The following is a 22,723-nucleotide window of genomic DNA, read 5'->3' on the forward strand; positions in this document are numbered from 1 at the left end:
GAATGAGGGTTGGGATGGGAGGAAAGACAAGAGGGTGGAAGGAAGGAGCGGAGGAGATCTGTGGTTGGTATGTAAAATGAACAGGAAATTTCTTAATAAAAAAGAAAAGAAATATAAGAGGAAAGGACATGGCTCCTGCTAGGTATGGTGAAAGAGATCGTTTATTGTACATAAAAGGAAGAATGTAGGGAAATGCAGGGACATCTGGGAGAGTCCAGAGTGGACATGAGCCTGATCCATGTGAGAAGAGGAGCTAGGACCTCCCTGGCATCTACATGCAAATGGGTTTATGACATAGACTTTACGCCATGCACAGAATTAACTGCGAGCAGATTCTGACCTCTTGGTCTGTCTCCGAGACAGACCAAGAGGCCAGGAAGGTAAAGGGTAGATGGGGGAAAAAAGTCAAGTTGCTGAAATGTTTGGATTATAGGGAAGGGCAGCCCAGACCCTGGGCTGGGGAAGTTCAGGATAGGGGTTAGGTAGGGTATGCCAGCCATACAGATAGCCAATAGATAGGGACTGAGGGATGCTGGGAGAATCTGGCAGCCAGTGTCTGCTTTGTTAAATAGGCACCTCAGCTGTTGGTCCCAGGTTTGAGACCTGACATCCTGTGCACAGGAGGAAGAAGGGGAAGAGCTTACTGAGAGCAGGGAACGTGGGAGGACAATTTTGCAGTTCACGCTCAAGTTCTGCTGCAATGCCAATCTCTGCAGGTCTGTGACAGTTCTGAGCCTGGGGTGGAAGCCAGGGCTGGGGACCGTTAAGCTGTGTCCTCTCACAGTACTGCGTCTTTAAGGGATCAGCTCCTGTCACTCAGGCCACACTAGCAAATCAGGGCTCCGAAGCTTACTACCATTCAGGATAGGGGCGGGCACTTCCGGTCCGCCATGCTGCACGCTGCGCGCCTCCAGGGCTGAGGGAGACGCCGTTACAGTATTGTTGTGCTGACCGGCTGCCGGGAGCTGTGAGGAGAGCGGGGCGAGCTCGGAATCCGCCATGGTGAGCACGGGGCCGCCGTCCCCACGCGGGGAGGAGCCGCGGGAGCCGGGGTGGGGCCCGGGGCTGCGGGAACCGGCGGCCGACGCGGAGCCCCATGAGGTCCGTGGGTTCCCTGAGTCCCCTCCCGTTCTCTGTCGGGCCCTGTGGCCTCTGGATGACTTTTATCTGTGGGCTGCGGCTGCGGCTGTGCGAACATGGGGATGCGGGGGCGGGGGGCGACACAGGACACTGTGTGGATTTGTCCTATTGCTGACTACACTGTTCAGGCCCCACAAGTGAGAGTTTCATTGTCTCCTGGGCGGTAGACTTGTTAACTCGCAGAGCCCCGGTCACTCTCGTGTCTTCTGGAAGTTCTGCACTTGGCACCGAACATTCAGGTGTAGATCCGTCTGCAGTTAATTCTGTGCAGGGTGTAAAGTCTGTGTCATAAACCCATTTGCATGTAGATGCCAGGGTGGTCCAGTCACGTGTGTCAGCAAGGCCAAACTTACAGGGTTTCCTGGCCTCCTGTGTTAAAATTTTTGACTACATTAATTGTGTTTTTATTTGTAAGTTTGTTCTCATGATCTGTTGATCTCTTAATTCTTTCTCAGACAGTACAGTCTTTATTGCAGTTGTATGGGAAGTTTTAAAGACAGATGGTATCAGAGTGTGTGCTGTTTACCTAATCTTGTGTTGATCATTTTTTTTTTCGTTCATGATGACCTTTTGTCATCAGTTTTCTGTAATGGATAGAAAAATTGTTAGACTTTTTATTGGAGTGTTGCTGAATCTAAAGCTTCAATTCCGTACTGGAATAATACTTCCTGTCTTACAATCATGGAATTTCTCTCCTTTGATTGAGTATCTTGATTCTTTTAATTACAAAATTATAGTTTTTGCTACAGATATTTGTCACATTTGTGTGTATTTCTGGCTTATTTAACTATGGTGACATATAAGAGATATGAGGGTATGTGTTTTTAATTTTTCAATATTTTATTTCATGTGCATGAGTGTGTTGTACAAATCCTAAATGGTTTAATAAAAACCCCGGAGCCAGGTTTTAGGGTAAATGCTGAAAGATCAGAGGAAACAAGCCACAGCCACTTCTCACCTCGCCAGTTCCTTAGCGGATCCTGTCTCCATGAATCCTCAGACTGAATGCCCCTGGGTCCTCAGCTGAAAGGGTCTCAGCCAAAAGGCCTTAGTTCTTGTGTCCTATCCCCTTACATGTCTTTCTCCCCCCAGCCATTTCACTTCCTTCCTAGTACTGGGATTAATGATGTGTGTGCTTCCCAAATACTGGTAGCAAAGGCATGAGATCTCAAGTGCTGGGATTAGGGTGTGTGATTACCACGTGCTAGGATTAAAGGTGTGTGCCACCACTGCCTGGCTCTGTTTCTTTCCTAGACTGAGTCATTCTCATGTAGTCCAGGGTGGCTTTGAACTCACAGAGATCCAGATGGATCTCTGCCTCCTGAGTGCTAGGATTAAGGGTGTGTGCTACCACTGCCTGGCCTGTATGTTTAATCTAGTGGCTGGTTCTGTCCTCTGATCCTCAGGCAAGCTTTATTTGTTACACAATATATCACCATATGAGTAATTTGCTTGCACATGTGTATGTTCACTACATGTGTTTTGTGCCCACAGAAGACAGAAGGAGGCATCAGATCCCCTACAACAGCATTTAGGGATGATTGTGTGCCACCATGTTAGAGTTGGGAACCAAATCCAGGACTTCTACAAGAGCAACAAGTGGTGGTAACTGCTGAGCCACCCCTCTAGTCCTAAACTTGATTTTCAAACTTCATATGTGTGTGTGCGCACAAGTATATGCTGAAAAACAAGTGTTAAGAGAGTTGAGGTTTGCTTAACAATCTGTCTTTGGGGTTTGGGAGATGACTCAGTAGGTGTGCTGGTTAGATTTGGTCAGCTTGACAGAAGCTAGAGTCACACTGACGTAATAGGGCCCATCCCACTGTGGTTGGTGCTGCCCTGGGCAGGTGATGCTGAATTGTATAAGGAAGCCAGCTGAGCAAGCCATGATAGAAGGGATGGTAACCAGCATTTCTTGAAGTTGACAGTGTATGTGGAATGCATAAGCCTATTGTGTATACAAGTTAGCAGATCTGTTCCCAGCCAGCTCCTCTTTGTGTGTTAAGTAGAGCTGGGGACTTGTAATTACTGAAGAGATTTTTCTCACTCTCTAAGTGTGTGGCATGACTTCTCATTGTGATGGCACATTATTTCCAGAACAGTTGCACCTTCAAGGTTTCAGGAAATATTTTGAGACAAGGTTTGTTATGTTGACTTTCTTTGCTTTGATCCTGAGTTTAGGTCCACAGGGCATTGACCCTGTTGTCCTCCTGACTGAACCTCCTCAGTTCTTGATTAAACGTTTGTAGTTCCACACAAGTTTCTAATAATGGTTACAGTAATTGACAGTTTGTTCCTTTACCTCATTCCCCTTCCATCCCCAACTTTCCCACTGGTAATCACTACCTACTCGATTCATAGCTTTAATGTCAGGAGCATATGCAGTGTTGCAGGTGGCAAAGGAAGTTTTTCTAACTAAGCACACCTACAAGTAGAACAGTGTGCCCAGTTGGCAGCATTTGCAGTTACAGCATCATGCAAAGTGAAAGAACATTTTGCCTCTAGTGGTTAATGTTTAGCTCTAGTCAAATCTCACAATTAACTCATCAGCCAAAGCTGAACCAATTCATCCTTCATTCTGTACTACTCTATCTCCTATGGGGGATATACCAGGTTTTTCCCTATCATCCTGTAAACTACAAAACTTAAAAGCTTACTCTTAATAGTTGACATTGCTTATTTCTTGTTCTCATGTTCTCTTCCTCTCAACTTTCTACAGTATTGGCACAGCTATCAGAAAGGAAGATATTGTGGATTCCTATAATTCTGCTTCATTCCCTATTCCTAGGCTGTTCCCATTAACTCTTGATATCATCTCTTTATTTGAATTTCCCCTAGACTCTTGTGGTTAAAATCATTCTCTGCAGAACAGTTATGCAAATTTGTAATGTCAAGAACTACTGTGACTCTTTTAGACTAGTCACAAGATGTATTGGAAAGGCAACATCCTGTTCTTAAGAATCTTGAATTCGTGGTCACACATGACACAAAGGCTTTAGGAGCTGAATCAGAGCCACTTTATATTTTTAACAACATCCCCTCTGGCTCACCCAGAGGAGCATCATGGGGGACGTTTTCCTAATGCAATAGCCATTTCACCCATAGCTGTAAGAAACTAGAGGCAAGCCGGGCGGTGGTGGCGCACGCCTTTAATCCCAGCACTCGGGAGGCAGAGCCAGGCGGATCTCTGTGAGTTCGAGGCCAGCCTGGGCTACCAAGTGAGTCCCAGGAAAGGCGCAAAGCTACACAGAGAAACCCTGTCTCGAAAAACCAAAAAAAAAAAAAAAAAAAAAAAAAAAAAAGAAAGAAAAGAAAAGGAAAAAGAAACTAGAGCAGCCGGCAATATGATTTGTATAAGGAAAGCAAGAAAAGCAGGTAGCACATATCCTCCTGGGGTCATGCTCAGAATTGTGCAGTTAACTATCCATTGGCCTTTGCTAAAATGGGTTAAATTTTCCCATTCAGGAAGCATGTGACTGTAGAAAGTGTGTCTCTCTTCATTCAGGTTCCACTGAGGCACAGCAGGACACTGAGATCACTGGTCCAGGACAGACCTTATGAAGGAAGGGGACCTTAAGAGGTGGGGCTGGGAAGAGCTGTCTTCTAAAGAGACCAAATGGCAGGACAGCATTGACTTTCTGAAAATTTTCAAGGAACTGATAGATTTGTGCCATTTTCATGGTGTAGCAGAGAGTTTTCTGTGTTGAGTGACTATTATCAAGTGTCTGGAGGATAATAAGTTATTTTGAGCCAGAAGTTTCCCATTGTATGCATCTAGTACCAGTAGTTAGGGAGACTGAGGCACAAGGGCTACTAGAGCCTCTAGCATTGAGCATTCTCCCTAGCTTCCCTGCTGTGGTAATTTGTATGTAATTGGCCCCTGTAATGCTGAAGTCCAGCCTCCGCTCTAGTTCAGGTCCTGAGATGGGGAAGGGGCATCAGCACAAGGAAAACTTCTGACCACCAAACGGATTGCACTCAAGTGGCCCCGAATAGCTCAGTCTGTCTTTATTTATACTTAAACAGAGTTTTTCTTACCAGGGTTATATGAACAGCTCTAATATTGGGTTCTATTTTTAACTTTAAGAAATACATCGTGATCATTATGGAAGCCTCCATTGTTCCCTTTATGCTTCCCCAAATACACCTTCCTACCCCCTGCATAACCTTAGTCTAGACATAGAGTCAGCATTTTTGCAGGCTTAACTAAATATCGAGCCAGACACATCCTGTTCTCACAGCACTTATGTCAGCTGGCATCTAGTTGCGGATACAAAGTGAAGAAGTAATGGACATGGATACAATGCTATAAGGACAACAATATTCAAACCCAGACAATTCTTTCATGTCTGCAAAATATATTTTTATACAGTTCCCTTTTCTACAAGAGGGTCCCATGTCTCAATCTCTCTGTAAAAGGCAGACATTGGTAAAACACTCTTTTCCCATCTCACTATACCATACTTCTTCCACCAGTATAAACTCCTATGTATTGTAAAAATGGATCAATGCAACCCACATTTTGCATTGTATTTTTTCTTCTTGGAGCATACCAGATCCTACCAATAGTTCTATGCTTGGTGCCCAGAGAACTTATTCTCAACAGTTAGCACTATGCTTTATTCCTAGTCTGTTTATGCATGCCCTGCTCTTCTTTTCCAAACTATGAAACATGGTTAATGTTCCAATGTTGTTTTCTCATATATACCTAAATATCTCTATTGAGTCAAAAAAGTTTCCAGGGTTGAGAGCTGCAGTTAGTAATTCCAGATTTAAGAAGCATTAACACCCTGCTGAATCGTAGGGGAAAATATTTGAAAAGGAACAGAATTTCCATGGAAAATTATAGCTGTTGCATGTGTGAGTGACAAAATAAAACTAAAAACTGCCCAAAGAATTACCAGTATAATGTGAGAAAAGAGTCTGCAAGCTGAATGAATTTTGCAAATTCCTATGCTGTTCTGTGGACTACTGGTTCTTGCCAAGTGAGAGTCCATTTCCACAAGTGTATTGCTCTGAGGAAACTCATTGGACAGGTAATCATATGCTCTAAGGAAACCCATTGGACAGGTAATCATATGCTGATCTGAGACTAGGCTACACGACGCCTTCTTACACTGTAAACTTATAGGGAGGTGTGCTATTAGGAGGTGTGGCTTCGTTATAGTAGGTGTGGCCTTGTTGAAGGAAGTGTGTCACCGTGGAGGCGGGCTTTGAGGTCTCTTGCTCAAGTGTTGTTCAGTGTGACCCTCAGACCATTTCCTGTTGCCTGCAAAATGTAGGATTTTCTCTGCACCATGTCTGCCTGCACATCTCCATGTTCCCTGCTATGATGATAATGGACTTAACCTCTGAACTGTAAGTGAACCACTCAAATGAAATGTTTTTCTTTATAAGAGTTGCTGTGGTCATGGTGTCTCTTCATAGCAATAGAAACCCTTAGATACCTGGTATTACACACACTCTGCCACTGTCACAGGCACCAGGTCACATTCAGCGCGAAATTCATTTTGGAGATTAGCAATTTGACTGCCTTCTTTTTAAAAGTAACAGAGCTAAATTCATATCAGTTATGGCATGTGCCTTTAATCCTAACACTTGGGAGGCAGAGGCAGGCAGGACTCTTTGAGTTCAAGGTCAGCCTAGTCTACAGAGCAAGTTCCAGGACAGCCAGGACTGTTACACAGAGAAAAACCAATAAATATATAAATAAATAAAATAAACCTTTGGTGTTGTTAATATTTTCTTATTCCCTATTGTGTCTATTTCATCTCCAATCTCTACTATTCTTTCTTTCTATGCCCTACCTTTCCATGCATTAATTTTTTTTTTAACATTTTCACTTTTTTTTGTTTGTTTGTTTGTTTGTTTAGGTTGTAGGTGGGCCATTTGGGAGCCAGGTCTGTGGAAACTTTCTCAGAGGCTCTGACGAAAGTGCTAAGAATACTACTTTTGTGTTTTGCCCAAGGGCTGACTTGACAAGGTCTGGTCAGGTGCTTGAGCCAGCCTCTTGGACTCAAGGGAACCAGCCTCTTCAGGCTGAGATGCTGTGGTTTTCAATCTCATGGCCACTGTGAGCTCAGTCTGAGGTATCCTGTGCTCTTGCCATCATTGCTAAGTTATCTTTCTGTTGACTGTCCCATTCTCTCCCTGCAAATACTGTATCAGCCCTGTACATCTTAATGAACTTGCGTACAGGAGCCATCACAGCTTATTCAAAACATACTGATCCCAAACCTTCTATCTTTAACATCTTATCCCAGGTGGTCACCCTGGTCACCTCTCACCCCTTTGGGGACCCTAAGTGTTGGTGTTTGGTGTCACAGACCAAGCTGGTTTAATTTTATTTATTTATTTATTTGTTTGTTTGTTTGTTTATTGGTTCTTTGAGACAGGGTTTCTTTGTGTAGCCTTGGCTGTCCTAGAACTAGCTCTCTAGACCAGGTTTAAACTTTTGATGTCCTGCCTCCACCTCTCAAATACTGGCATGATAGGCCAGTGCCACCACAGAAGGCTGGAAAGTGTTACAGTCTTGATTACCAGTGTGCGGTTGAGAGAAGTATGTGCCTTATTGATATTGCGCCTGTCTGGTGAATATCGGTCAGATGGTTTATATTTGACCTGGGTGGACTGGTCTCCCTTTCAGCTGTGAGGCAGGGCGATCACACTACTGTACATAGTTTAATGATCTCCGTATGCTAGATACCCTGTTCCCAGGAGGAGGTGCCTACTAAGTGCTGGTATAGTGCAGGGACGACTTTGCAGTCCAGGTGCGAGTTCTGTTGCAATGCCAATCTCTACTGGTCTGGGACAGTTCTGTGCCTGGAGTGGAAGCCTGGGCTGGGAACCACAGCACTCTGTCTCTAAGGGAGCTGCCCATGTCACTCAGGCAACACTAGCCAATCAGCGACTCCAGATAGACTGCCAGTCAGAATGGGGGTGGAACTTCTGGTCTGCCATGCTACAGGTTCCTGGGCTCTGTGCCTTAGGGATACTCGTGTATTTCCATGTGCTGTGCTGTGACCCACTACAGGGAGCTGTGAGAAGAGTGGGGCCAGGTCGGAGTCTGTGTCATGGTGAGTGAGGAGCCAGGGTTCCCACGGGGAGGGGCTAGGGGAGCGGGGAGGAGTCCCAGGAGCGGGACAGTGGGAACCGGCTGGACCCTCAATGTCGCCAGAGATCTCAGGTTCCCTGAGATAGCTGCAACTCCAAGGGGAAACAGGACTTTTGAATGGTATTTCTCTGCTGACTACGCCTGTGCAGAGCATGGGGAGTGGAGCCCTTGTGTGGAAACATCCGTGTTGCTGATGGCAACATGCAAGGCTAGCATGTGCCCTTTTCATCTTTACAATGGAAAGGTGTTACTGTAACAGTGTTGTTACTGTCGCTCCCGCGGCTTTGAAGGAACCAGCAGACTTGAATGACATTACTCCACGGGCAGAGCCAGGGGAGTTGGAGCCCAGTTGTGGAAATATCCTTGTTGTTGATCTTAAGTTTCAAAGCACGTGCTTGCAGTCTATTTATGTCATTGTGGAAGGCAGATTTGCCATCTTGCAGAGCCCCAGTTTCTCAAGTGTTTCTAGAAATTCTGCACTTGGCAATGAACATTCAGGTGTAGGATCTCTCTGCATTTAATTGTGTACATGGTGTAAAGTCTGTCATTAACACATTTGCGTGTAGCTGCCACAGTGGTCCAGGCACCTGTAAGGCTAGACTTACTGGTTTTTCTGGTCTCCTGTCTTATTAATAGTGTTTTTTTTCTAAGTTTGCTTGCATGTTCTGTTGATTTCTGTTCTTTCCCAGACAGCACAGTCTTTTTGTTGTTACTGTTATTTGTTTATTGAGTGTTTCTCGGTGTAGCTCTTGCTATCCTGTAACTTGCTTTTGTAGACCAGGCTGACCTTGAACTCACAGAGATCCACCTGCCCCTGCCTCCTGAGTACTGGGATTAAAGGCATGTGCTTTATATTCAAGGTTTTCCCAGCTTTCTGCTAAAGCGAGCCCATCCTCCATTAGGCACAAGTCCCTGTGAGATCCCCACTTTTCAAAGGTTAATTGTGCATGATTGCACCTTTTCCTTTAAAAAGATACTTTATTTATTTATTTATTTTCTACTTTACATAGCATTGGTGTTTTGCCTGCATGCATATCTGTATGAGGGTATCGAGTCCCCTAGAACTGGAGTTACAGACATGTAGTTGCTGGGAATTGAACCCCGGTCCTCTGGAAGAGCAGCCAGTGCTCTTAACTGCTGAGTCATTAAAAAGATACTTTAATTAGGCTAGTATGAGATGGTACTGCTGTCCTAGGGAGGTGGGTCCCACACAGCTAAGGAACAGATGAAAGATTTCATGGCCTCAAGCAGAGACAGTTGAGTTCTTCCATGTGTCTTACCACACAGATTGTACTGTGGAAGCCAGACAGTTGAGTTCTTCCATGTGTCTTACCACACAGATTGTACTGTGGAAGCCAGTTGTCATGCAGGTTTTTCACCTTCTCAGTCCCCAGACACAAGGTGTTGCTTGGCCCCATCTTATCCCAGTTGAGCCTGGTCTGGGCTGTGATCAGACAGATTTCTAACTCCCTGTGTTGGCTGTAATGGATGACCTTAAGATTTGAACTTGTTAAAATAGTAAGATCAAATTTCAAACCTTCGAAGACTTGTATGGCACTTCTGCCCAGTTAGAAATGCAGCTTTGGATGGCATCATCTACAGCAGTCACACTTCAGCACACTGAACCTGATCCAAAGTTTCCCAGGTTCTCTGAGGGAACTGGGTAGGGAGGGAAACAAGGGATAATGCCATGCACTCAGAGAAAAGATATGGACTTAAACCTAAGTTTGGAGGCCTTGAAATCTTTAATGTATTTTGTACTGCATAGAAGTCTCTTAAGACATATGCCTGGAACCGCATGTTTTGGGGCAAACTGCACATTATTTAAATCATCATATTACAGATCATAATGCACTCTAGGTGTTGTTTTCCAATAGCTATAACATTTTTATTTACAAAGACAATTGAACAACTAATTAAACAAAGTTCCTAGTACTTTTACAACATGTGGTACTGAGTAAAAACATTTTCCTCTAAGAAGAGGGACCAAACAAAATTTACATAAGTATCTAGATTCACTCCTTTTCCCATAGACAGTACAAATTCTGCAGGGTCTCATAGGAATTTTTTTCTTTCCACTCGCTGAAGTACATGTAGGTACATGCTGCTTCATATCACCTGACAGCCTTTTCGGTGGATTGTTATGAAGTGCTCTCCCCCGAGCCCCAGGGGAAGGGCTGGACAGGTTTGCCTTTGGTTCCGGAGAGCCTTCATTATTGTCATCTATTATCCAATCTCTCACCACCGAGAGCAGAGACTGTTTGTACTTCAGTTTTGCTTGTGGATTGAGGACGTTGTACATGCTAAGGGAATCAAAAAGTCCACAGTTTATAAGATGCAGCACTACTTTTTTTTGTCCATTTCATGGTTTTTCTTAGAATGGAACAACGTGAAAGGAATTGAGCTGCAGTGTTAGTGCCTTCCATGTGGGCACTGGATTCCTTGATGCGGGTGGGTTTACAATATTCTCTCCTGTTTTCTGTTTTTTTTTGTTGTTGTTGTTGTTTTTTGTTTTTTTCCTGTTGTTGAGACAGAAGTGTCATGGATTGTTGATATCATTCAGGCTATCAACCCCCTTGTCTTTTCATGCTAGGAGAAGAATGTCAGTTTTCTTCCTTTTTGATACTTTCATTTTTAAATTTCTTGGTACACCTCTACTCTCCCTAACAGTCCCGCGGACTCTAGCTTGGTTCTGTAGCAGCAGTTCATCAGCAGATGTAGCACTGCAATGGTTATCTTGGTAAACATGATGCCATCTGCCAAGACTGGGTCCACGGACTGAAAGAGCAGTTTCTTGCAGTTTCTTTCCTTCAACAGTGTATATTGCAGATACAGCAGCCGGTGTCACTCTCATACACCATCTGAACAAGTAAACTGTATTCTGTTATTTCACTGGATTGTACATTTGAAATTTTAAATGTCCTCTCCATGGTATCATTCCCTCGTCCAAAGAAAACAGCTGCTTTGGTTTGTATATTATGTGAAATTTAGGCAGGAAATAATCCACCACAGGTTGGATCTTGAAAATATCTCCGAGTGACTGTCCATTTTGGCATGATCGTTGAAATGTCAGGATGTCCATATTTACTCAAATCTATAGCGATTCTTGGTCTGTGGAAATATAGAGGTACATATCAAAGGGTCTGTTCACCAGTAGTCTTTCAAGCTGTCTTTTCCTGTTTGACTCATAAGAATAATTAGGCCAAGGAATTTCTTGATGTCCTTCTGTGTAACTGGAGACCACTTTGGTGTTCTAGATGGTGTTTTGCATTTCATTACAATTTGATCATGATAGTTGGGCAACTCTTTGCACATCTCAAAAAATTCATCACCAAAAAAAGATTAGTAATGGAGGGTACAGAGTCACACTGAGTCAGAAATGCAGTGACCTAAGCATAACCTACAAACATCTGTAAGCGTGGTGGTGTGTCAGTTTCAAACCAACAGAAGCTTTGTCAGTGTTGGAATCACTTGAAAACACCACCACCTTGTTCTTCCTTACAGGGCTAGTAATTTCACTGTTCGTAGAATCATCTCTGGAATCATCAAAACAGTCATCTACATCTTTGACCTCACTAGGAATATCAGATAAATTATCATTAAATATTTCCAGAAGTGTATCAGTTTTGTTGGTTTCCCTCCTTATTCTGAGCAAGGGCATTTCCAAAAGTGCCAGGAACTTGAAGACGAAGACTGTTTGAATGACCAAAATACAGTGTAACTACAATGCTTAATGAGTTCCTGCAATTATATAATTTTTCATACATTAACCTGCAGTTTCCACCCATGAGATCGCTCCTTTCCATGTGGACAAGACAGTGTGTTTACATCTAAGATCCATAACAGATGGCACTTGAAACATGAGAAAATTCATGGGGGTCCTTAACAGACGATATGCAAAACAAGAGAGGAAACTTGTGAGGTCCCCTAACAGATAGCATGTGTGGTACGAAATGTGTTAATCTCTTAGATGGAGTAGGGAAGGTTATATTAAGGAAGCCTGTAACCCAGCCAGAGAAGTTGGCTCCTTGTAATATTTGGAAATATTTTTTCCTTCCCTCTCTCTGTCTTTGTCTCCTCTCTCCCTCTCTTCCTCTTTCTCTCACCTTCTCTCTTCCTGTCTCTGTTTGCCTTAATAACTTTCACTCTTTTCCTGTAGAGCTCTTTCTTCTTAGATTGTATCCTGTCATTGTATATATTTGCTCAACACCCCCAGGTTTCTGTCATTGAATGCTTGGTCCCCAATTAATGGAAGTAATTGTGTTAAATTGAGTTGTATGCCCTTATTGGGGGTAGGAGCGTCTTGTTTGTTAAGATGTGTATGTGGGCTTTGAGGTTTCAAAAGACCAGGGAAAGAGAAGTATTTCTTTCTCCTGTTTTCCTGTGTATCGGGATATAACACTCAGCCCCATGCCTACCTACTGATGCTTTCTTTCAAGATGATAATGGATGAATGCTCTATCACTATAATCAATCCCCAAATTAAAATCCTTCCATTATAAGAGTTGCCTTAGTCATAGTACTTATTCACAGCAATAGAACAGTCAGAAAGACAGGTTGTTTGTGTAATATTTTGGCGTATTACCTCTCTGTATTCTGTTCATGTCCTGTGTTCAAGGAAGGCTAAATGAAAGAGTAAAGAACTGATTTCTTGAGAAAACATTCCATCTGTGGTACGTTATTTATAGAATGTCTTTATTTCTTTATTTTATTTTTTCCCTTTATTCATTCATTATAGGGATGTTCAGGTTCTACGAGTTTGTAAGCTTTCTGATGCTTCTGCTATGGTTGATATCTAGCTCTAATCTGTGGTGATCTGATAAGATGCAAGGAATTATTTTAGTGTTCTTACATCTGTTGAGACTTGGCTTTGTGTCTATGTATATGGTCAATTTTGGAGAAAGTTCCACCAGGTGCTTGTGGGGCATTCACCAGAGAAGACTGCTAGGACATGGATTTATGCCAATAGAAAAATCTTTATTTGCCATCCTGCTACACCGAGTGTTCTGGATCCCAATGTAGCCCTGAGCCTTTTTCAGTTTGTGCTTTTAAGCAGAAAAACCATGTTCTGGGTTGACATATTTCAGTTAACAAAAATGTTTAGCCAGAAGCAGAACTACAGACTAAAAAGTAAGTTTAGTACATTTATAGACTTTCCATAAATATGAATCTTAATGGATTAGGCCTTTGTTTTTATTTTTGGCAGATGGTGTTGTCTACCTCCTGAGTTTTACATCCTGAATGCTACTTCCATTATGGAGTGAGTTGTGATGAGGTCTGAGGGTCCAGGGCCTGTTACATTCCCCACTGGACCTAGTGAATGAATCAAATCATAGAGTCATCCTGTTTTATTTTAAGATTCAGGGACCCTGCATTATTCCAATCAGAACAATAATGGAGTAGTTATCTAGGGGAACCAAGAGAACAGACTGGTATCAATTATTTTTCCAACCACAGCAATATTTTTTTTAATTACTCTTTTTTTTTTTTTCAAGACAGGGTTTCTCTGTGTAGCTTTGCGACTTTCCTGGAGCTCACTTGGTAGCCCAGGCTGGCCTCGAACTCACAGAGATCCGCCTGGCTCTGCTTCCCGAGTGCTGGGATTAAAGGCGTGCGCCACCACCGCCCGGCTAATTACTCTTGATCAATTAGTATAGATACAACTTTTTTTTTTTTTTTTTTTTTTTTTTTTGCAAAGCCATAGTTTCCTTTATATCATGAGAAGTAAGTCTAAGACTTTTCAATTTTGTAGGATCTTTTTTGTAAGGGACTCTAACTGTTGTTTTAATTCAGAAATGCAAACTTTTAACACTCTCAGGTCCTGATCAACCTGTCTACTTAATTTGGAAAGCATCCGGAGAGGCACATTTAGTGAAACCCTTGGTACCTGCCCACCAAGTAGTCTCAGTGGCTCAGTAATATTGTTGTTATCCTGATGAATCAACCCATAAAGGAGAACATTAATTTGGTTGCTGTCAGTCACTGTAAGTTTTGTCAGTCAAAGGCTCACAGTCTGGTTAGTTCCTATCCCTATGTAGTATGTTGGGGGCCAGGTGTCTAAGCACAGCCAGCAATCCTGGCCAGTTTCTGGCTGGGAATGATTAACTCCACCCCCATGGTCCCTTCCTGTGGCATAGAATCTGATTTTTCAATTTCCTAAAGGCCCGAATCTTTTTAAAGAGCTTTGCCAGGAATCTTCAGTTTACAAACCCATTTTTTTTTTTTTAATGGAAACTCCCTTGTTTCTGGCAACCATGGAGCCTAGCCACATGGGCATGCATAGAATTGTAAATTCTGTATTTCTATCTCAAAAGATAAACCCCCATCTTCCTTTTCTAATATAGCCAGACATTTAAAGTGGGCTTCGGTGAGCAAAGGTCAAAATGAATATGGGTTGCTGGTTTGTACTTACTTTTGTGTATCTGTCTTCTTAGTTCCCAAGTTCAGGCCTTCAGGCAGTGGTGGTTGGACCCTGACCCTGCACTCATACCAAATGAAATGTAAGACTCAGGAGGAGGTAGAGGGACAGGGATTTGAAAGTCTTGGGTACCCCATGAAACCTAAATTTAGTGGGTCTGTAGTCCAGAGACAGTCCATTTGGCAGCATCTTTGGCTTCTACTTTCTGGACCTCGGTGTGGTAGGTAAATGGTGTAATGTGAGCTCTCTTCACAGCCAAGGGAATGAAGATAATTACCTTTTTGGGTCCTTTCTAGGTTAGTTCCACTGTTCCTTTGGCTACTCACTTGACCCCAATAGTATCATTGAACTGGAACAAGGGCAAACTTGCGGTGGACTCAGAGGTCAGCTGGGTCTCTAAGATAATCCAGTGAACAGCCATTATGGAGGGCTGGATGCCTGTAGGACTTGAGAAACTAATGGTTAAGAGTTTTGCAGACTGTTTGTTTTCTAGGCCTTGGAAACAGTGGGGGAGGTTTTACAAACATCATCTCTGAGGGGGGCTAAATTCCTCCCTGTATGGATGGCTGCTGGCAGAAACAAAGAACAGGAAGAAGGCCTGTCCATTTTTGGTAGAGTCTAATGAGAGTTTTGTTAAAGTGGTTTTTTTTTGGTTTTTTTTTTTTAATGTCTTTTTTATTCTTTTTACCTGGCCAGAACTCTGAGGTCTGTATTCACAATGGAGTTTTCATTCTGTATCTAAAGCTTTAGTTCTTAGTTGAGAAATTTGATGATGAAAGCCAGGCCATTGTTAGACCTCCTTGCTAGGTAGGCCAAATCAGGGGACCCCTTCCTGAAGGAGCTCTTTTAGGTATTATCTGAGTAGTTTTAGTCTGGGTCGGGAACACTTTTACTGATCCAGAGATGGTATCTATAAAAACTAGCAAGTACTTTTAACTTCCCCAAGCAGAGTGGCTCTTGGTGAAGTCAGTTTTCCCAGAGATCTTGGGGTCTTGTTCTGTCATTTGGATGCTTTCCTAGGTAAGGGCTCTCTGTTTTAGATTCACTTGAGCACAAACCTGTCATCTGCCTGAGACATCCCTTGCTAGGCTGTAGCATGAATCTTAAAGAGTCTTATTAATAAGATCAAACCTGAGGCCAGTTATTGGGGTGAATGCTAGAAGATCAGAGAGGCCGAACAAACCACAGCCACCTCACCTTGCCAATTCCTCAGCTGATTTCCTCAGACTGTTTCCTCAGACTGGAAGCCTCTCAGCTGAGCTGTGCTGCTCAAAGCCTAAAAGCTTAACCAGCCAAATGCTTCTAGTTTCTGGATTTCACGCGTTATATACCTTTCTGCTTTCTGTCGTCACTCCCTAGGATTAAAGGCTCACTTTCTGGGATTAGAGGCGTGAATCACCATGCTTGGCTATTTCCAGTGTAGCCTTGAACTCACAGAGATCCATGCCTCCAGAAGGCTAGGATTAAAGGTGTGAGTGCCACCATTTTCTGTATCTAGTGGCTGTTCTATTCTCCAACCCCAGATAAGTTTATTAGGGTGCACAATATTTTGGGGAACATAATACCACCACACTAGGCTATCCAAATATACCCTGGTCTGAGCACCTCAGGAAGTTTTGTAGACCCCAGTTAAGTATCCTGGTGAAGAGTAATTACCAACAGCTCAATCAATTGTTTTGGGGAGAATGGTCCTTCCCTCTGGTGTCCATCATTCTGTGGTTTTGAGCTGCCCATTTTTTTTTTTAAACTATGGAGTCTCAGGCAGTAAAGGGTCATGGTATGTCATCAGAATATCAACAGACCCCACTGGTTTGGTGGGCAGCCAGGTCAGAAGCCTAGCAGTGGGAGATAGCAATGTGTAGGGGAAGCCAAATAGCCCATAGGAAGGCCAAGATTTTTTAATGTCCTTTTTCCCAGCAGTGAAAAGCCCTCTTTCTCTGTAGATCCTACTGTTGACATACCCGGCAGTAAAAGTATAGTGATTGTGTATATGATAGAGGACTTTCCTTTTTTTCTACCTGCGAGCCTGGGTCAGATCAATCAGTTCTGCTCTCTTGTCTAAGGTACCTATTGTGAGTCCTTATTATTTCAGTTACTGGAGCTGTTGTAGCTCCCACATACCTGGTTTCATCTTTCATCACCTGAGGAGGAGCACCTGTGTCAACACGCAAGAGTATAGACAAATTGATGATGGTGGGTGACTCAAATTAGAGTTTTGGGTGGACCAGGAGTGGGGCCTGGTACTGGATCACACAGGCATTACACAGCCAGTGTATTGGTGCTCCTCATAGGAGGCATGATCCATGTTGTGTGCTGTGTGTATAAGATCTTGACTGAGAGTCAACTTGTTTTGTTTCCATTCATTACACTAGCATTAGCTACCATTGCTCTTAGAAAGGTGGGCCAACTTGTGGATACAAGGTTCAATCCTTTGTGCATGTATGTCACAGGTCATTTCCATGGCTCCAAAGTTTGGGTTAAAACCCCTTTTGTCTTGTTTCATGGAGAAACAGATGAAAAGGTTTGGAGACATCTGGAAATTCTATGGCTGGAGTAAGGCAAAACTTTTTAAAGCCTTAAATTCCTTTTGTTTACTCTCAGTCCAGATTAGAGACTCAGTGCCTCCCTTGGTGCTGGTATGTAGAAGCTTTGCAATTTCTACCAACTGGTATCCAGAGGTAGCAATATTCAGCTACTCCTAGGAACTCTTGAACCTGTTTCTTAGTCTTTGGAATTGATGTCTGAAGGATGGAAGCAATCCTCTGATGCAGGCTCCTTTTGCCTTCCTTCAGCTGTTAGTGAATTAGGTAGGTTTCTACAAAGTTGGGCTTTCTTAGCCAACATTTTGTAGTCCGAGGTCTGAAACTCTTGCAGCAGTCCCTCGGTGGCCCTTTTATAATCTGCTTTCCCAGGAAAGCTCTAAAGGAAGGTCAGGAACTCTGCATTTAGTGTCTTTTACTCCTAGGGCAACCTTGTCCAGGGATATTGCCTACTGTAACCTCTCCCTGAGTCTGTCCATTTAAAAGCAAAGAAGGGGTGACTCATCTCTGTACCAGTGTGAGACTGAAGAATTCATCTTTGATGTCCAAGAAGTGTATACCTGTTTCTGTGGAAGAACTAGACTCCTGGGAATTAGAGGTCCCAGGTTTCTTTATATGCAGGAGAAGCATATTCCAGTGTGACTGGCAGGGCACCAGGATGCTTTTCTCTTCAAGCTAGGCAATATGGACTTCAATTTCCCCTTTTGTTTCCACGGTCATGGGTAATGTTTATCTTTTGATTGTAGACAGAACTTTCAGCTAGGAGATATTCTTCTGATAGAGAGGATGACACCAAACTTTTGCTTTGTGTCTGTAAGTCCAACTGTGTCTCATTATCAAAGAATGTGATGGTGGCTTTCAATTTATGCAAAAGTTCCTGTCCTGATCGCTTTTTTGTTGTTAAACCAGGTTTTGCACTACTTACAGCAACTTGGACCTGCTTATACCTCTAAATTTCTTTATGCTTTTATAACATTTTTCAAATACCCTGACTGGCTGAGTGACAAAGGAAATCTTTTTTTTTTTTTTTGATTTTTCGAGACAGGGTTTCTCTGTGTAGCTTTGCGCCTTTCCTGGAACTCGCTTTGGAGACCAGGCTGGCCTCGAACTCACAGAGATCCGCCTGCCTCTGCCTCCCGAGTGCTGGGATTAAAGGCGTGCGCCACCACTGCCCGGCGACAAAGGAAATCTTTTTAGCAGCTGTCTTTAATCTTTCTAAAAAGTACACTGTGAAATTGCTTAAAGTCTCCTTGGTCAGTTTTAGAGAGAAGGGAATGAATATCTGTTCTTTCCAGGCTGCATTGCCTGGCAGCAATTCCCTTGCCCAGCCCAGGGGCAGCGTTTTTACTTTTTTCGGAGAGATTGGTTGGTTTTACAGATCATTGGTGAAAAAGAGATATAAATTATGAAAGAGGAAGTAGTGGAACTTTCTCTTTTCATTTTGGTTCAGTCCAGGAGTAGTTTTCTCTTTCTCCTGGAACAACTTAGAGCAGCACAAAGTGGAGGGGATGTTCACCTAGGGAAACTATTTCCCCCCCCACCCTGTGTGCATTTTAATTACATGGTAGGGGGCTTGGGGCTTGCAGTAGAGGCCCAACCCCTCCCCACCTCGACCTAGGGACCAACACTGAATGTGAGCAGGAGTCAGACAACAAAATGAGCAAGTGCTTCTAGAGTGGGACAGGTGGAGAGGTTCATTTTCTCTTGTGGGTGCCTTGGCAGAGCCAAAAGGATTTGAGTCCCCAGCAGGAAAGAGTGTACTTCTTTAACCTGCTGGAAGAGAGTTTCACACCAGAGAAAGCTTCTGGTCATTACAGTGAAACAAAACTTATGAAAACACATAGAAAGGCATGTAGAGACACACACAGAGAGAGACAAACATTCATTAAAAACAACCAGGGTGGCCCTCTCATATTCATACACCTGAACAAAGGGATCCAGTGATATATGTCCCATTGTTTCTGGGGTGGTTCAGCATGCATATCTGGCCTCTTCTTTGTGTCTAAACAGAAGGCACTTCAGTAAGACTTAACCTTCAAAGGTGACGGAACAGGGGAGTTTCTAATTTGTTTCCTTTTGTGCTGGAGGTGTCAGACCCCTCTGAAGCATTAGGCGGTACTTGATCAAAGGGAGCCCTGCTGTGGTTTAAATAGAAATGGCCCCCATAGACTCATGCTTGACTCATAAGGAGTAGCACTATTAGGAGGCTGGCTTTGTTGGAGTAGATGTTCCCTTGTTGGAGGAAGTGAATGACTGTGGAGGTGGGCTTTGAGATCTGTGTGTCTCTGTCTTCTGCACCTGCTTCTTCAGCCCTATATCTGCCTGCATGCCACCATGCTTCTTATCATGACAATAATGGACTAAACCTCTGAATTGTAAGCCAGCCTCAATCAAATGTTTACCTTTATAAGAATTGCTGTGGTCATGATGTCTCTTCACAACAGTACAATCCCAGCTTAGACACCTGAGTACCTAGATTATCTCAGGTTGCACACTCCTAGTAGTCCCCTGACCATTGCACTCCTCCCCTCTCCAAGAGGCTCAGAGACCTCTCAGTCTTCTGAAGGTCTTGTTTCTGGGAACTCAGTGGGATCTCCAAATGTGAGTATTCACCAGGAAAGCCTGCTTGGCCATGGGTTTAAGCCAATAGAATGTCTTTATTAGCTGGCCTGTACTACACTGAGTGTTTAGGATACCAGTGTAGCCCCATGCCTTTTTCAGGATAAACTTTTAAGCACAAAAAATAGCATGTTTGGGATTTACATGCTTAAGTTAGCATGAACAGTTAGCCAAAAGTAGAACTACAGGAGCTCCCTGGGCTAAGACTAACCTTGTAGTCTCGATTTTCTTGCTTCTACCTCCCATTTGGTGAGATCAGGCCTGTCAGGTCTCCATGCCCAGCTGTAAAGGGCTTTTCAATAAAGGCTTGATTTTAGTGAGACCTATTCTGCAGGCTATACTCTTTAGCCTAATTCTCAGTATTTTATTTTTAGAGTCATACATAATTATATAGGGATGTGATGGATGTAACTTGAGAATCAAGGACTGTTTTGAACCTGTGAACTCTTGCTTGTGGACAGCAAATTCTGGTTTTCTTTAGATACAACCCATTGCTAGGGTATTCTAAATGTCTTCTTCCTCCAAGATAACCATGTGTATGTCTTCTGCTGGTAATAACATTCAGAAACCAAAGCCATGCTGTACTTAGTTTCTAGGGGCTGGAAAGATGGCTCAGTGGTAAGTGTGCATATGGGCCTTGCAGAAGACAGAGTTCAGTTCCCACACCCAATTTGCCATTTCTTTTGACTATGAATGACATATTCCAGGTTTGTGTCATTTCATAACTCTAGTAACTTGTATCCCAAACGCTTTACTCTTCTTTGTCCTGGAATATTCTTGTGTGGTTATGTTTGTGTTCTTCCTTCTTAAGTCGTGGTGTCAAACTTCCTATGTCCCCAATAATGCCCTTGAACTTCTGATCCTTCTACCTCCACCACTCAAGTGTTGTGATTACAGCCATCCCAATCCTTGCCCCCTTTATGTAACTGAAATTGCACTCAGGGCTTCATGCATGCTAGACAGGTATGCTATCAATTAATCTACATCCTCACCCTTTTTAATTCTTTTTTAATTTTAATTGGATTTTTAATTATAATTTTGTTACATATGAATGCTTTGCCCACTTACATGCCTGTGTACAATGTATATGCCTGGTGCCAGTGGAGATCAGAAGAAAGTCAGATCCCCTAGAACTGGAATTACAGGTGGTTGTGAGTAACCACATGGGTGATGGGAACCAAAACCAGATACTTTGAGTATCAAGTGCTGGTAACCACTGCTCATCTCTTTGGCCCCATGTGGTTTGATTCTAATCCTGCACAGGGGGTTGTGAGTGACTATTAGTTCTCTGCCTAGCATTTACTGAAAGCCACATTGGATTCTTGTGACCTGATGATAGGAATAGTTGTGTGCCTCCAGTGAGTGCTGGGAATTGATCTAGAACCTCTTTAAAAGCAAAAGGTGATCTTATCTGTTGGCTCATCTTTATATATTCCATCATTTTTGCTTTTGTAGTTTGTTGTTTTATTGCTTTAGTAGTATTTTTGAGAATGCTTTGATCTATCAGTCAGTTAATTACTTATTTATTTATTTACTCATTCATTCATTCATTCATTTGGTTTTTTGAGACAGTTTCTCTGTGTAGTTTTGGTGCCTGTCCTGAATCTTGCTCTGTAGACCAGACTGGCCTTGAACCTGACTCTGCCCTTGAGTGCCAGGATTAAAGGCATGTGCCACCACTACTCAGCAGTCAGTAATTTATTAAAAATTCCTTCCTTCCTAGGAATTACTAGCCTTATAATTTACAAGGGATCAATCCAGTTTGTAATACACAAGTACAGAATTGGAGTGAATGTTTAATACAATGGAGGAATTTTGAGGGAGCCCTTAAGTGCTTTCTTTTTTGTTGTTGTTTCAGACAGAGTCTCACATTAGTCTAACTTTAGCTGTCCTGGTAATTTCTACATAGCCAGGCTGGCCTGGAATAATAGTTTCAACTGTCTCTGCCTCCTGGCATTTGGTGTTAAAGGTGTGCACCACCACACCCATATTGTCTACCCTTTTTTGAAGTTAACAATTTGGATAAAATTTTGCTGATGTATTCTAAATAGTGTTAAACTGTTTGCATGTTTCTCTGTATATATTACTAGCATTTCTTCTGCAATGCCATATTCTATTCAGCAGGCATAGAAATGGAAGGCATCATTCTCCTTTTCTGTTTCCTTATACAATGAGTTGGTGACTGCATTTGAAATTCTATGACCCATGTTGTAGAATATATGGAGCACAAAGCATTATGTAAATATATTCTCAATGAAGTATACATTTGCAGTGCAGACAGTCTCAATATTTCTATTATGTACATATATGGGATACTTTAGGAAGTGGTGACCTATGAGGATGTACATGTGAACTTCACTCATGAAGAGTGGGCTTTGCTGGATCCTTCCCAGAAGAGTCTCTACAAAAATGTGATGCTGGACTGGAACCTCTCTGCTATAGGTAAGAATGTGAGCTTTCTGTCACTTTTTAACTTAAGGAGATAAGACTTTCTTGGATACTTGTGGTCGTGATTTTTGCATGTGAAAGAGGTAGAATTTGGTGAATAAATCAGGCATTGTTTAAAGGATCAAGAAAGATAGTAATTTCACTTGTGCCTAATTTCCAGTAATATATCACATACATTTTCTGGTACTGTATTTTAGGGTACAAATGGGAAGACCACAATATTGAAGAACATTATCAAAGTTTTAGAAGACATGGAAGGTAATTTTCATGTGCAAGCTGATACATATGTACCTCTGAAGAAATGTTAATGTATCCTGAAGTTTTAATGAAAATCAACAATGCAAATAAGCTCAGCTTTGTGATGATTATTGAATTCTCACAACACTTGTGCTCCAGTGTCAGGTAGCTGATTATTGTTTGCAAAACATTCCTTTAAGGACAAGA

At 42.7% G+C, this 22,723-nt stretch overlaps 1 protein-coding gene across 6 annotated transcripts in view; it reads left to right on the plus strand.

Annotated features, from left to right (window-relative positions):
• The first annotated feature begins 308 nt into the window (after positions 1–308).
• The window catches only part of LOC102921033 (zinc finger protein 431), an 89,170-nt gene continuing 66,755 nt past the window's right edge, over positions 309–22,723 (plus strand). For 2 of the 6 annotated variants that reach the window (XM_042269777.2, XM_015991374.3), the window contains exon 1: positions 22,294–22,537. Coding sequence is in view for 2 of the 6 variants with exons in the window: in XM_042269779.2 (XP_042125713.1) it covers positions 1,000–1,002; positions 22,153–22,273; positions 22,477–22,537 (185 nt within the window). In the remaining 4 variants the exon portion in view is untranslated. Of the gene's footprint in view, positions 1,003–22,152; positions 22,274–22,293; positions 22,538–22,723 lie in introns of those variants that run through there. The other 4 variants (XR_013046944.1, XM_042269779.2, XM_076558676.1 and 1 more) reach the window with 4 other exon arrangements.

This window comes from Peromyscus maniculatus, chromosome 22 (assembly GCF_049852395.1).
Source record: "Peromyscus maniculatus bairdii isolate BWxNUB_F1_BW_parent chromosome 22, HU_Pman_BW_mat_3.1, whole genome shotgun sequence".
Lineage (NCBI taxonomy): Eukaryota > Metazoa > Chordata > Mammalia > Rodentia > Cricetidae > Peromyscus > Peromyscus maniculatus.